The 12,776-nt window shown below is 43.4% G+C and overlaps 1 protein-coding gene across 2 annotated transcripts in view; it reads left to right on the top strand.

Annotated features, from left to right (window-relative positions):
- STOX2 (storkhead box 2) overlaps positions 1–12,776 on the top strand; it is a 138,349-nt gene that overhangs the window by 106,549 nt on the left and 19,024 nt on the right. For both annotated transcript variants that reach the window (XM_075556837.1, XM_075556838.1), the window contains exon 2: positions 3,262–3,414. In XM_075556837.1, the coding sequence (XP_075412952.1) occupies positions 3,262–3,414 (153 nt within the window). The remainder of the gene's footprint in view (positions 1–3,261; positions 3,415–12,776) is intronic.

Genomic DNA, 12,776 nt, shown 5'->3' with positions numbered 1-12,776 from the left:
ACACATTCACTGACTCAGCTTTCCTCCTGCAGTCAGCATCATTGTGTCTGTTTTGTGAGATGGAGGAGGACTTTGTGGACTGGTGTTGGACATATGGGTTAATGGATTAATGTTGGACTTGTGGGCTTGGGCAGCACTGGGTTGGAATGTTTTCTTGGTGCGCACTGAACCTTTACATAAAACTGTCTATTATAATGAGTTTCTGTGGATTTGTTTCTCTAAAATTCCCAGACTAATACAATATATATCTGGATTCAGGGGGGCTTGCGGAGAGTGAGGGGATAAAGAGGAATGGATATCAAGGAGCTCAAGAAGGAGGAGAATGGTTTGAAACCAGCTGTGTTAACAAGTGTATAGTACTGCTTGATGGACTGAACTATGGAATGTTACAGAATCTGTCAGAGCTCCCAATAAAATGATTTTTTTTAATTAGTCTTAGAAACCCACAGGGGCAGTTCTGTTCTGTCCTGTGGGATGGCTATGAGTCAGTATGGACTTGATGGCAGTGGAGTGTTTCGGAAGACAAAGGGAACCCTGGTGACACTGTTGGATTGTAACTACAAGGTCAGCAGTTCAACCCCCACTAGCCACTCTGTCAGAAAAATGAGGCTAGCTGCTCCAAGAACAATTTACAGCCTAGGAAACCATGTACAGGGCCCTATGAATCAGAACTGACTTGGTGAAAGAGGATTTAAAACAGACAACAGACTCCAGGGTGCTGTTGAACATGTGATGATGAAGTTCACCTAGAAAAATTAGGGCTTCCCTTTTCTTTGATCCGTTTGTAGGAGGACAGACACCAACAATTAGAATACAGGTTCCTGGGGAAAGGGGGTGGGGAGGGTCAGAGAGGAAGGAGATAAAGGAGAGCTGATATCAAGGAGTTAAAGAAGAAAAAAAGTGTCTTGAAACTGACTGTGGTAGCACTTGTACAATACTACTTGATGTAGTTGCAGTATGGAATGGTATGATGTCTGAATTAGCTCCTAATAAAATGGTTTGGAAAATAAAATGACCTTACATTAATTGAAAAAGGGAAAGAATAAGCCTTCTAGTCAACTGTGAACTGGCTCTTCTTTCCATTTCAACCACGGACCCGATTCCACTGTGCCCTGATGTCCACGCCTCCTTCCCGTCCGTCCCTGAAAGATCCCTGAAGGACTAGGCAAGCAGCTCCTTGCTCCCAGCACACTCCCACCTCCCTGGGGATTAGCCATCCTTCCCTCCCCTCTTTGTCTCCTGCTCACATTGTTCTTTTTTGTCTCATGCTTATCAGATGACAAGTACCTGAAATAAAAGCAATGGCCACATTTTTCATCGGGGTATTTTCAACTTAATGTTAAACACTCTTAAAATCAAAGGAGTTTATTTATAATGAGTATTTTTTTTAATGCTCACCCTGTCCAAGGCACCATGGTCTGATTGATCTCAACTGCCCTGGACTGTGTTTAGATGGATGCTCGTAAGAAAACAAAGCTGGAAGGAAACGTCCTTGCCCTTCTCCTGTGTAAGCACAGGACCAAATCTGAGTCAGTTAGATTGAAGTTGTCGGATGCACTGTTCTTACCGACATATTCAGAACTAATGTGGACAATAGAGGAAAAAAATCCGCCTTACAAACGATAGACAAGTAAATCGTGACTCATAGTTTAACCAAATTGTGGTACGTTTTATAGATGATGTAGAGAACAGTGACCAATAGTATTTTGGCAATAGTTAGATTCTCCTACTTTATTCTTAGACCCTCTATCCAGTTGAGTTTTCAGAAGCGGTTCCTAGTATCTATTTTAGATAACTAGATATAGCTCATTAACCAGCCTGGTAGAAGACCCACAGAAAATCAGGGAAACCTGAATAATACGGTGTTGCATTGTGTTGAGAAGCACCTACAAGACCTATAATATAGAATTTAAATGCATGTTTTAAGCCGTACTTTAATGTGAAATTATTTCCCTCTGGTAACTGCTGTGCTTTGGGAGCCTGCTGTACAGGGAGGGAGTTGTAGAAATTGCACGGTATAGTTGGTGACTTGATACTCTGTCTCTGTTTTCCAATGAGTTAGCAAAAAATATGAATAAAACCACAATCCTTTAAAATGCCCTGAGACACTTCTTGGGTTATAATGCTGTAAACGGACATTCATTCATTCATTCATTCTACAAACAGTGACTTTGGGTCCAGGGTCACGTGTGCACTATTCTAGGCTGGGAGCACGGGGAGGAATGCAGTGCTCCTTTGCCCTGCGGCCTTAGAGTTTACATTCCACTGGGTAAGAGACGGTAAAATAGTGGCTTACACACAGACATCCTTGCATGTGGTCAGAGCCTGATCAATATCTGAAGTTTAAAGTTATTTCATATGGTATTACATATTTTACAGCAAAACTGAGCTCTTTAAGAGTAAATGCACTTCCGCCACACCTACAGCATGCAGGCTCATGACAATAAAGAGGGAAAATATTAGCTCAGGAGACAACTGATTAGCTAAATAAAGAATTGCAGCTTAAAGTATAAGGAGCATGATGCCAGCTAAATTAATTTTGCTCGTAGTCGTTCCTCTTTTATGGTGTTTCAGTTCTCTTTTGTAATCTGCACAGAATAGGATGCCAGATTCTCATTATGAAAGAAACATTATTTTTGTGCCTTTATTCCTCTGAACAGTCCTTAATTGGGATAGTCCAATTCTCAAAGGTGAGCCTCAGCTGCTAATCTCCCCAGTGAGCTACAGATGGGAGGGTTCTGGGATCTTCTTTGCGAGCGGCACCCCTTCCTTCTCTTCATCTGCCCGAAAGGCGGGGTTTCCAGCCAGTCGATTCCGACGACGTGGCACACGGGACAGCATGCAGCTGCCCCCAGCAGATGCCTGGCAGGAGAGGGCATTCGGGATTTGAATGAATGAATCGTCAAGCTCCAAATCCATTTGTCAAGATGTGAACGGCAGGTTTTAAATAAATCAGCCCAATCAGTGAAATATAAATACGTTTTCAAAGCCTCATTGTGGCTCAACTTTCAGTATTATGTTTATGTAACTGAGATCTCAGATTTTAAAGGAAAGTTTTATTCATTGAGGCCATAGGAGCCTTGCCTTTTCTGTGGAAAGTTTTCTGCCTGAATGGCATTGGCCGTGGCTCTAACAGATTAAAGTTTACAGGGTTTGTTGTGATAATTGTGAGAGATGTATGTATAGGTGAAGGTGTGTGTGTGACATCTGACTGAGACTTTTCCTGAATTGCTCACCCGAAAAAAAAATGTCTTTCTACAGGTGATGTGTCACCAATCAGTATGTCTCCCATCAGTCAATCTCAGTTTATTCCACTCGGGGAAATCCTTTGCTTGGCCATCTCAGCAATGAACGCGGCACGGAAACCTGTCACCCAAGAAGCACTGATGGAGCACCTGACGACATGTTTCCCAGGTAAGGGACGCCAAGGTAGCACTTGCCAGATGGTATGCATGCTCGGGGCTGGCTACAGCTTTAAATGACCTGCCCCTCCCATGTTAAATACAATGGTTGGGGGTGGGGGTGGGGAAGGATTCTTGGCCAGAGTGACCAGACCTGGTCATAGTGGAATTGACTCAAAGAAATCAGATCAGAACCCATGAAGCATTCTGGGGAAAAGTACCAAGATTTCCTTCAACCTTGGTGATCCAGCTGCATTGAAATACTTAACATGATGACCCCAGATGACCCTAGAGGTGATTCCAAAATGGCGAACACGTGCAGCCTGAAGAATGCCCCAAACCCAATGGTCTTCTGATGCAGCGGTTCTCAACCTGGGGGTCGCGACCCCTTTGGGGGGTTGGAGTAACCCTTTCCCAGGGGTCGCCCGATGCATAACAGTAGCAAAATGACAGTGATGAAGCAGCAACGAATAAAATTGGATGGTTGGGGGGTCACCACGACATGAGAACTGAATGAGGGGTTGGGACATTAGGAAGGTGGAGAACCACTGCCACTGCGCTAATGGCTGTTGAGCTTCACGAGGACAGCGTTTGACACAGTTAGTTAGGATTTCATTTGAAAAGGAAAAGATAATGTCAACTTTGCCCACACGTTCCACAGAAGACCTCCGTCCAGCTGCCGGCAGGAATGGTGGGGCCATGCATCTCCAGTGCTGCAGTGTCAGAGGGTGACGTCTAGGAACCTGAATGTCCTGTCTCGAGAGAGACCGCTGACTGCTCAGCTGCAGGGCTTTGTTGTCTCCTTGTCCTAGAAATCTAGAGCCACGCCTGTGTATTCCGGTCTCTTCATTCATTAATGTTGTTGCTGTTCTGCTGTTCGGTCCTAACCAATTCCAACGCATAGCGACCCCAGGCGTAGAAGGAGGAAACCCTACCCAGCCCTGCACCATGCTCACAGGCGTGAGTTTGAGCCCATTGCGGCGGCCACTGTGTCCTTCCATCTCCTGATGATCTCCCACCTACCCCCTATAGATTGTGTGTGTGTGTGTGTGTTGCTGACCTTCCATTCTACCATGCACAGAGTTCTTTTCCATGCTCTCTCCTGATCATGTGTCCAAAGTATCTGAGACGAAATCTTTCCATCATCCCTTCTTAGGGACGTTCTGGTTCGACTTCTTCCAAGACAGATTTGTTTGTTCTACTGGCAGGCCATAATATTTTCAAAATTTTTTAGGCATTCAGAGGTTTATATGAAATTTCGAGATTCTCTGACATGCTGGCATTTGTGAGGGGGCTGTGCGCGTGTATGGAGCATATGTTAGCAGTACACCCAAGCGGAACACGCTGCCATCGAGTGACTGATTCATACGAACCCTAATCAGCTGGTGGGCTGCAGCTGCTGACCCTGGTAGCTAGCAGCCCAGTGTGTAGCCCACGATGCCACCAGGGCGCCTCAGCCACATAGAAAAAAACAAATTCAGTGCCATCGCGTCAACCCACTCAGTGTGACCCCTTAGTACAGAGTGGGTTTCCAAGACATAACATCTTGACAGGAGAAGACAGTCTGATCCCGACACATAAAACCCAACAGCTCACTGCCAACTTGCCACCTAGGTTTTGGACCCAACCTATTTTTAGACTGAAAGATAGCGTACATTAAAACTAACTCGACCTTTTTTCCCCTTCAGTCAGCTTAGAAGAGACCTCTGTCAATGCCATCTGTCGGCTGCGTCAGTTAGCGTTTGCTACAACCGTGCTAGCGAAGCAGCGCCCACAGACCATGAAAGGCACACGACCATAAACATTTACTTAGCCCTTATACCTAGGCATTATACCTAGGCTGACCTGAGGGTCCTGCTTCCCTGCTTGCCATCCTCTTTGGAAAGAGGCTTGGTTTTCTCATGGTGATGGCAGAGGCTCAAGGGAGCCAGCCCAGAGGCACGGGATGTGCTGAAGCCTCTGACCACAGCAATACCCACTAACACTCCATTGGCTAAGGCAAAGAAGGCTGACCACCACGTCGAGGTGTACCGGGTACAACCCGTGCCTGAAAGAAATATTAGGCATTTGTTATTTTTTCAGTTTGCTAAATGATATGCTTTGCAATGATGTGGAGTGTTTAAAAACTCAGCATGAATCCAGCTAATGAAATATACCTTTGCAACTTTTAAACTATTTCAATTTCATCGTGTTTCATTAGCTGTGAACGTAGTACCCTGTCTGATTGCCTTTATTAACTTCCAGCCAAACCCCACTCTCCCTCTCAATAGGGAGATAAGCCGAATGTCAAGTGAGCCCCTTGGAAGAGGGGAGAGACTGGCCACAGTTCACAGACCCAATGTTCTGATGAAGAAAAGCCCTTCCTGGGTCCTTGGACCCTGAGATCCACTGCGAATATCAGACATCCCACTACTTTTAAAACCCTTATCATTTATGCCACTTCATGAGAGACTACAAAGCTTTGTTTAACTTGGTTACTCATCTTCTATTCTTGGACTATAGAATAGAGAAGGCAGGGAAGACGGAACAGTGTTACATATTCGTGGGGTACCCCCCCAAAGAAACTGGAATGTTTTTCTCCCTAAGGTATGTATTTAAATTTTTTTTTAACAAAACCACCTTATCCCCTTTAAAGTACTCTCCATTACACTTAATACATTTGTCAAATCTGCGATTCCATTCTTGGAAAATTTTTCAAACTCATCTGTTTGGATGGCTGGCAACACCTCCCTCATTTTTTTTTTCTTCACCTCTTCTACATCATCAAATTGCTGTCCTTTCATGTCCCTCTTTACTCATGGAAACAGAAATAAGTTACACAGAGAAAGGTCAGGTGAGTGAGGTATGTGGCACAAGAGAGGCATGCTGTTTTTTGCCAAAAACTGGCACATTGAAATGTTTACATGAGCAGGTGTATTATCGTGGTGGCAGAACGAGTGCCCTGTCTGCCACAAATCAGGCATGTTTGTCACACACTGTTACCCAGTCTTTTCAGAACCTCTAAATAGAAAGCTCGATTAACAGTCTGACCTAGGGGAACGAACTCCAAACACACTACAAGACATTTTCATCTGTTCAGGAAGTTGACAGACATCTAGAATGGGGTTTATCATTAATCAACAGTTTACCTATTTTGAAACAAGAAAATCACTCGTACACTTGAGATTTTCCCATAGCTTGCTGTCCTTGCCAGCTGTGTTCAACATCACCACAGTGTCTGTGGCATTTTTCCCATGCAGGAAACAACATTTCATAGCTACACTCTGTTCTCTGAAATTGGTCATCACAAAAATCGAGGTTCAAGTGAAACTTTTTTTTTTATCTGCGTAACATCAACGTCCTCTTGGCCAGCCCCAAATAACTGCAGACCTTATGCGAGCCTGAAACTAGGGCAGGTTTTGGGAAACTATGTCTTGTTGGCAAAACGGGACCCATCACCTGATGTTGTACATAAAGTTGTATTGGAACACAGTCACACGTCACCTGTGGCAGAGGTGAGCCGCTGGAGCAGACTCGCAGAGCCTACAATATCTACTATCTGACAGTTTACTGAACGAAGTCTGACAAGCCCTGGTCCAGAGCACACCAAATTGCGGCCAGTGGACGCCTACTCACGGTGAACCCATGCATGTCAGAGCGGAACTGTGTTCTGCAGGGTTTCCAGGACGGGTTATTGGTCAGTAGGTCACTCACGTTTCTTCGAAGGCCCCCTGGGTGGGCTCAGCCTGCAGCCCTTGGGTTAGCAGCCGGCCCCTCACCACCCGGGGGCTGCAGTCCGGGCCTGGCGCTCACGGTTGGAAAGCTCGTGTCGTGGCTCCGGATCTTGAGCTCGTATGTCTCAAACACATGAGAGCCTACTTTCTGCTTGCATCTTTTTCCTTCCTTTGCGTCTCCCTCTTTCCGTTCCTTGTTTTACCTGCTTTTCATTTGCTATCAGTTAGGGGACATCAAAGAAAAACATGTTGAAAAATTCATACGGTATAAACTCTATTTGAAAAAACATATTTCCTAGATGTTTTGAATGACAATGCCAAGGTCCCGGAGGAATTTAAATATGCATTTTGGGATTTTTTTTTTCAGATAAGAGAAAGGCAGTTATATTTTTCTATATTCTGCTATTAAGAAATAGAGTTTTGAACTCTAACTGAATATTATTAAAATATTTGAAATCGTGTACTTAATATCTATATTACAACTAAAAAGAATAGCTTAGCAGTTTACCTTTGTGTCTGGTTTGCACATCCATATTCTAAAAGGGTTGTTTTTAGTGAAAAATCTTCCAGTAAAAATATGACGTACTAAGACTTTAAATGATCTGATAGAGTCTTAACCATTTTAATCACCTTTTTATATAGGTTTAACGCGTTAAAGACAACTGAATACTACTAAAAAGCAGTTTCTATTACAGAAACAAGAATATATTTTAAAGGTTTAAAAGGAATTAACATTTGCCTCCCCATTGTCTAAATAACTGTGTTCTCTACCCAAAGTGAATCATAAGTTAGTCTAGTGCGTATGCATTTTTTATAGTAGGGAAGAAGCTGCCCCTGGGGGGCGGAGTCGGTGCTGTCAGGAAGCCGATGGGGGTACCAAGACTGCACACGCTGTGTTCGCTCTCAAACCATCCCCTCACAGAGGCGCTCTCACATTTCCTCCTAAGCAGCGTTGCTTAACCCCCTGGAAGAAGGAACCCAGAGAAACACATTTAAAAGTATCTAATCTAAAATGCTTAACATACAGAATATGTACATGTGTTCTCTGTTCTGAAAATGTGTTAGCTTTGAAGGATTATAACAGCACGTACGCCTAAGTAACCCCATAGCATCGTGCAGTATTTTAAAATATCTATTTTTGCTTTGAAAGATATAAGCTATGAGAATGGAGAAAGGTTAAGTTTCAGTCTGTTGGGTTTAAAGCTTATCTTTATTCTTTATGTCTTCCAAATCTGGATCCCTGATGAACGTGGGGAGCAGAATCTGGTGGCGATGGAACTGTTACAAGCCGTTGAGGTGGCTCTCCCTTACATACAGGTGACCCTTCGTGCGACGGAACAGAACACTGCCTGGCCCCGCACCAGGCGCCGAGTGATTTCCATGTTAGCTACTCTTTGCTGTCCAGCTCACTGGGGCTCTTTCTCTTTTTCACTGAACTTCCACTTTACCAAGTGTGACAGCCTTCTCCCGGGACCAATCCTTTCAAGTAACATACCTGGCCAGTCTCACATCTAAGGAGCATTCGAGCTGTGTTTTTTTTGTACCACCGCTCTGTTTGTTCTTCTGAAGCCCCCACTATGGTCAGTATTCTCCACCTGCATCGGAATTCAGTGCAGCGGTTTTTCTTTCATTGTCCCTATTTGTATTCCAGCTCTGACACTCACACGAAATGATCCAAAATGCCATGGCGTGGGCACTTGAGTCTTCAGAGTTACGTCTTTGCTTTTTTTTTTTTTATGCTTCAAAGAAGTTTTTATAGATGATTTCCCCAAGTACAGTACCCATCATTTGATTTATCTGCCGCTTCCATGGGCATTGATTGCAGGTCCAAGTACAGTGAAATCCTTGACAACTTTTCGCCATTGATCATGATGGTGCTTTCCAGTCAAGCTGTGAGGATTTTGCTTGCTTTGATGTTGAGGAATTAATGAAGAGAAAGCTTTAGTCTTTGACATTCATTACTAAGCGCTTCGAGTCCTCTCTGCTTTCCAAAAGCAAGGTTGTGTCATCTGCATGTCATAGGTTGTTAATGAGTGTCCCTGCACAGTCTTCGTGCAGTTCAACTTCAGAAATGACTACCTGAGCATAGAGATTGACTAAGTATGGCACAGAAGACAACCCTGCTGCACGCCTTTCCTGATTTTACACCCCACAATACCCCTTGGTTCAAACTGCTCTCTCTCTGGTCCTGGTGCAGGTTCTGCATGCTACCGTGAAGTGTTCTGGAATTCTTGTTCATCACACTGTTAGGCAAACTGTATTCTGATTCACACAGTGCCATGTCTTTGCATATACAATAAAACACAGGTCTCTTTGTGGTATTCCCAATTTTCAGTCAAGATCCATCTAACAGCAACAATGTCTCTTATTTTGCATCCCCTTCTAGCAGTTTTCAGTGGGTGAACGATGCAATCATTTCTTGATTGCATCCAGAATTTTCAAGATGTGATATTACTCAACACGGTTTGCATGCTCTCTCCCCTTTCTTTGGAATGGGCACAAATGTGGATTTCTTTTAGTTTGGCCTGGTAGCTGTCTTCTAAATGTCATAGCATAGATGAGTGAGCATTCTAATGTTTCATCCATTTGTTGAAACATCCAAAGGAGTACATTTCTTTAACATATAACAGACATTAAACAACCCAGCACAGAATAGAGGGATGTCAGTACTGAAAAGAAAGAAGATCCAGGTGTGGATTGAGCCTTTTGGTGGTGCTAGGGTTCTTGCACCAAGCTCCTTGACCCTGGGGGAATCTCCAGAGATGTTGAGAGGAGCAAGGACTCTCCCCCACAGTGGACAAAGAGAAAAGCCCCCACCCCTGCAAGCTGGGCCCCTGAAGTTGGCCTTCCAGCCTCCTAAATTGTGAGTGAAAACATTTCTGATGGGGAAAGCCATCTGCTTGTGATATTTCTGTTACACGTTGGGCTGCTAACCACACGTTTAGCAGTTTGAAGCCAGCAGCTGCGCTGCCAGAGAACGATAAGGCTTTCTACTCCCAGGAGCAGTTAAGCCTAAAGGAAAACAACACCAAAAACCTAACTGCCATCAAGTCAATTCTGATTTATGGTGACCCCAACGGGCAGAACTGCCCCTGTGGGTTTCCAAGACTAGCTGTTTATGGGAGTAGAGAGCTGCCTCTTTCTCCTGGGCACTCCTGATGGTTTTGAATGGCTGACCTCGAGGTTAGCAGTTCAACTCATAACCACTACGCCACCAGGGCCCCTCTGTCATCCGTTACAGTCTCAGAAACCTGCAGAGACAGTTCCACCTGGTCCTACAGGGTTGCTATGACGCAGCAGCTTGAAAGCAGCGAGTCTGTCTTTGGCTAGAGCATTTGGTAACTCCAGCAAGGTCATGGCACTATTCCGTTGTAATGCATTACTCTGTCTTCTTACGCTGCCCTTTGAAATTTTTTCAGATCTTTTACAGCATCATTTCTTGCAGTCATTTTAGTTATATTCAAGAGCAAGGTCTCACATCTCTTCTGACGTCCATTTTGGTCTTTTCCTTTCTTTTGTGTCTTTTTAAGGATCTCTTGTCCTCTTCCTCTGATGTCCTGGATGTCAACTCACAGCTCATCTGGTCTTTAGTCATCAGGATTTATTCTTTAAATATATTCCCGAGATGGTCTCTTAAGTTTAGGTGTGCTGTACTGAAGATCATACATTGGCTCTCATGGACTTGTTTTAATTTTTTTTAGTTTAAGCTTGAACTTGCATATGAGCAATTGATGGTCTGTTCCATAATCAGCCCCTGGCCTTGCTCAGGCTGACAACATTGAATTTCTTCATGGTTTCTTTCCACAAATGTAGTTGGTTTGATTCCTGTATATTTCTTCTGGATATGATATTGCCACTTATGTTTTTGAAGAAAGGTGTTTTCAGTGAGCAGATCATTGATCACAATGTAAAATCCTTTCTAAAAATCCTTTTGTTGGGGGGCTCATACAACTCTTATCACAATCCATACATACATCAATTATATAAAGCACATTTGTACATTTGTTACCTTCATCATTCTCAAAACATTTGCTCTCCATGTAAGCCCCTGGTATCAGCTCCTCATTGCCCCCGTCTCTCCCCGCTCCCCTTCCTGAACCTTTGATAATTAATAAATTATTATCTTGCCATATCTTACACTGTCCAATGTCTCCCTTCACCCACTTTTCTATTGTCCATAATGTGAAATCTTACAATGCAATCTCCTATGTTATTTCTATCATGAAGGCCATTATCCAACTACTAATTCTTTTTGTTTCCAACACTAATACATCTTCAGTGTTTTGGTTTTTTTTACTATCAATTTCAGATTACAAAAATAATTTTAAAATCTTTCATTTCTTCCTTTTGGGCATTAGTGCTAGGTGTGAAATTTTGACTTTCTGTAGGTCTGTGGTTATTGTCCTCTCACTGACAGTGCTGTGCTTTGGATAATCTTGAAATGCACTTTTAGACATTACTGTGATGCCCTTCCCCTTTAGTTTGTCATTCCCAGCAGAGGAGATCACATGGTTGTTAGCGTTGAAACAGTAATCTTAGCCCATTTCATCCTAGGACACCAGGTTTCAAGCATTCCCTTTCTTTTTTGACACCTTTCCGTTTTCGTAGGTTCACGTTTTGTACGTTCCATAGTCTAACTATGAATTGATATTTTCCAATGTTTCTTTATTTTAAGTCAAAACACATCAACAAACGAAGGTCCCGAAAGCTTTACTCTGCCTACATGGTTAAGGTCCGCTCGACCTTGTGGGGCCAGTCTTCTCTAGTCAGCCTTTGAATGCCTTCCAATGTTAGGGCTCAACTTCGGCACTGCATCAGACAGTGCCGTCTGGTTCTCCACAGGTTTCTCTGACCAGTTCTTTCAAAAGTACACCACCAGGTCCTTTTCCCAAATCTGTGTTCACCTAGAATCTCTGTCCACCATGGTGATCTTGCTGGCCCTTGACTTCTGATGGCATAGTTTACAGTATCACAGTGCATGATGGTGGATGAAATTGCAACATTAAACATATCTGTCACCCCTGGTGGCACAGGGCTTACACGCTGGGCTGTTGACTGCCAGGTCAGCAGTTTGAAATCACCAGCTACTCTGTGGGGGACAGATGAAGCTTTCTACTCCCATAAAAAGTTACTGAACTTGGAAACCCACAAGGGCAGTTTTACTCTGCCCTAGAAGGTTGGTGTGAGTTAGAAACTGACTCCATGGCAGTGAGTTTGTTTGTTTTTATCACACCTGTTTTTAAGCACTCTGCTGATATCTGAAAGGTTGGGAGTTCAAACCTGCCAGCTATTCTATAGGGGAACGATGCTGTATTCTGCTTCCATAAAGCTCACTGCCAGGATACCCAAGGGTGCAGTTCTGTTGTGACTTTAGGATTGCTACAAGTCAGAATTGATTTCATGAAAGACAACAAGGCTAAAAGTAATAATCATTAAATATCAGGGACTGTCAGTTACCTCTTTGTGTAAGGTGGGTTGGATAGGGAGCAAGGAACGATTCTAGTTTTGTTTTCTAAGTTGAGCGTTATTTTATTGATACATCTGAAAATCTAAATCATAAAAAGGTTAGATAAAAATCTCTATGCAAACACTTTTTTAACCCCTGCATTTGAGAACAGAGAGCTTATTCTCAAGGGTAAGTGAACGTAATTACGTTGTTATG

Source organism: Tenrec ecaudatus, chromosome 8 (assembly GCF_050624435.1).
Source record: "Tenrec ecaudatus isolate mTenEca1 chromosome 8, mTenEca1.hap1, whole genome shotgun sequence".
Lineage (NCBI taxonomy): Eukaryota > Metazoa > Chordata > Mammalia > Afrosoricida > Tenrecidae > Tenrec > Tenrec ecaudatus.
The sequence above is the reverse complement of the archived record's forward strand: the minus strand, read 5'-3'. Positions and strand labels throughout refer to the sequence as shown.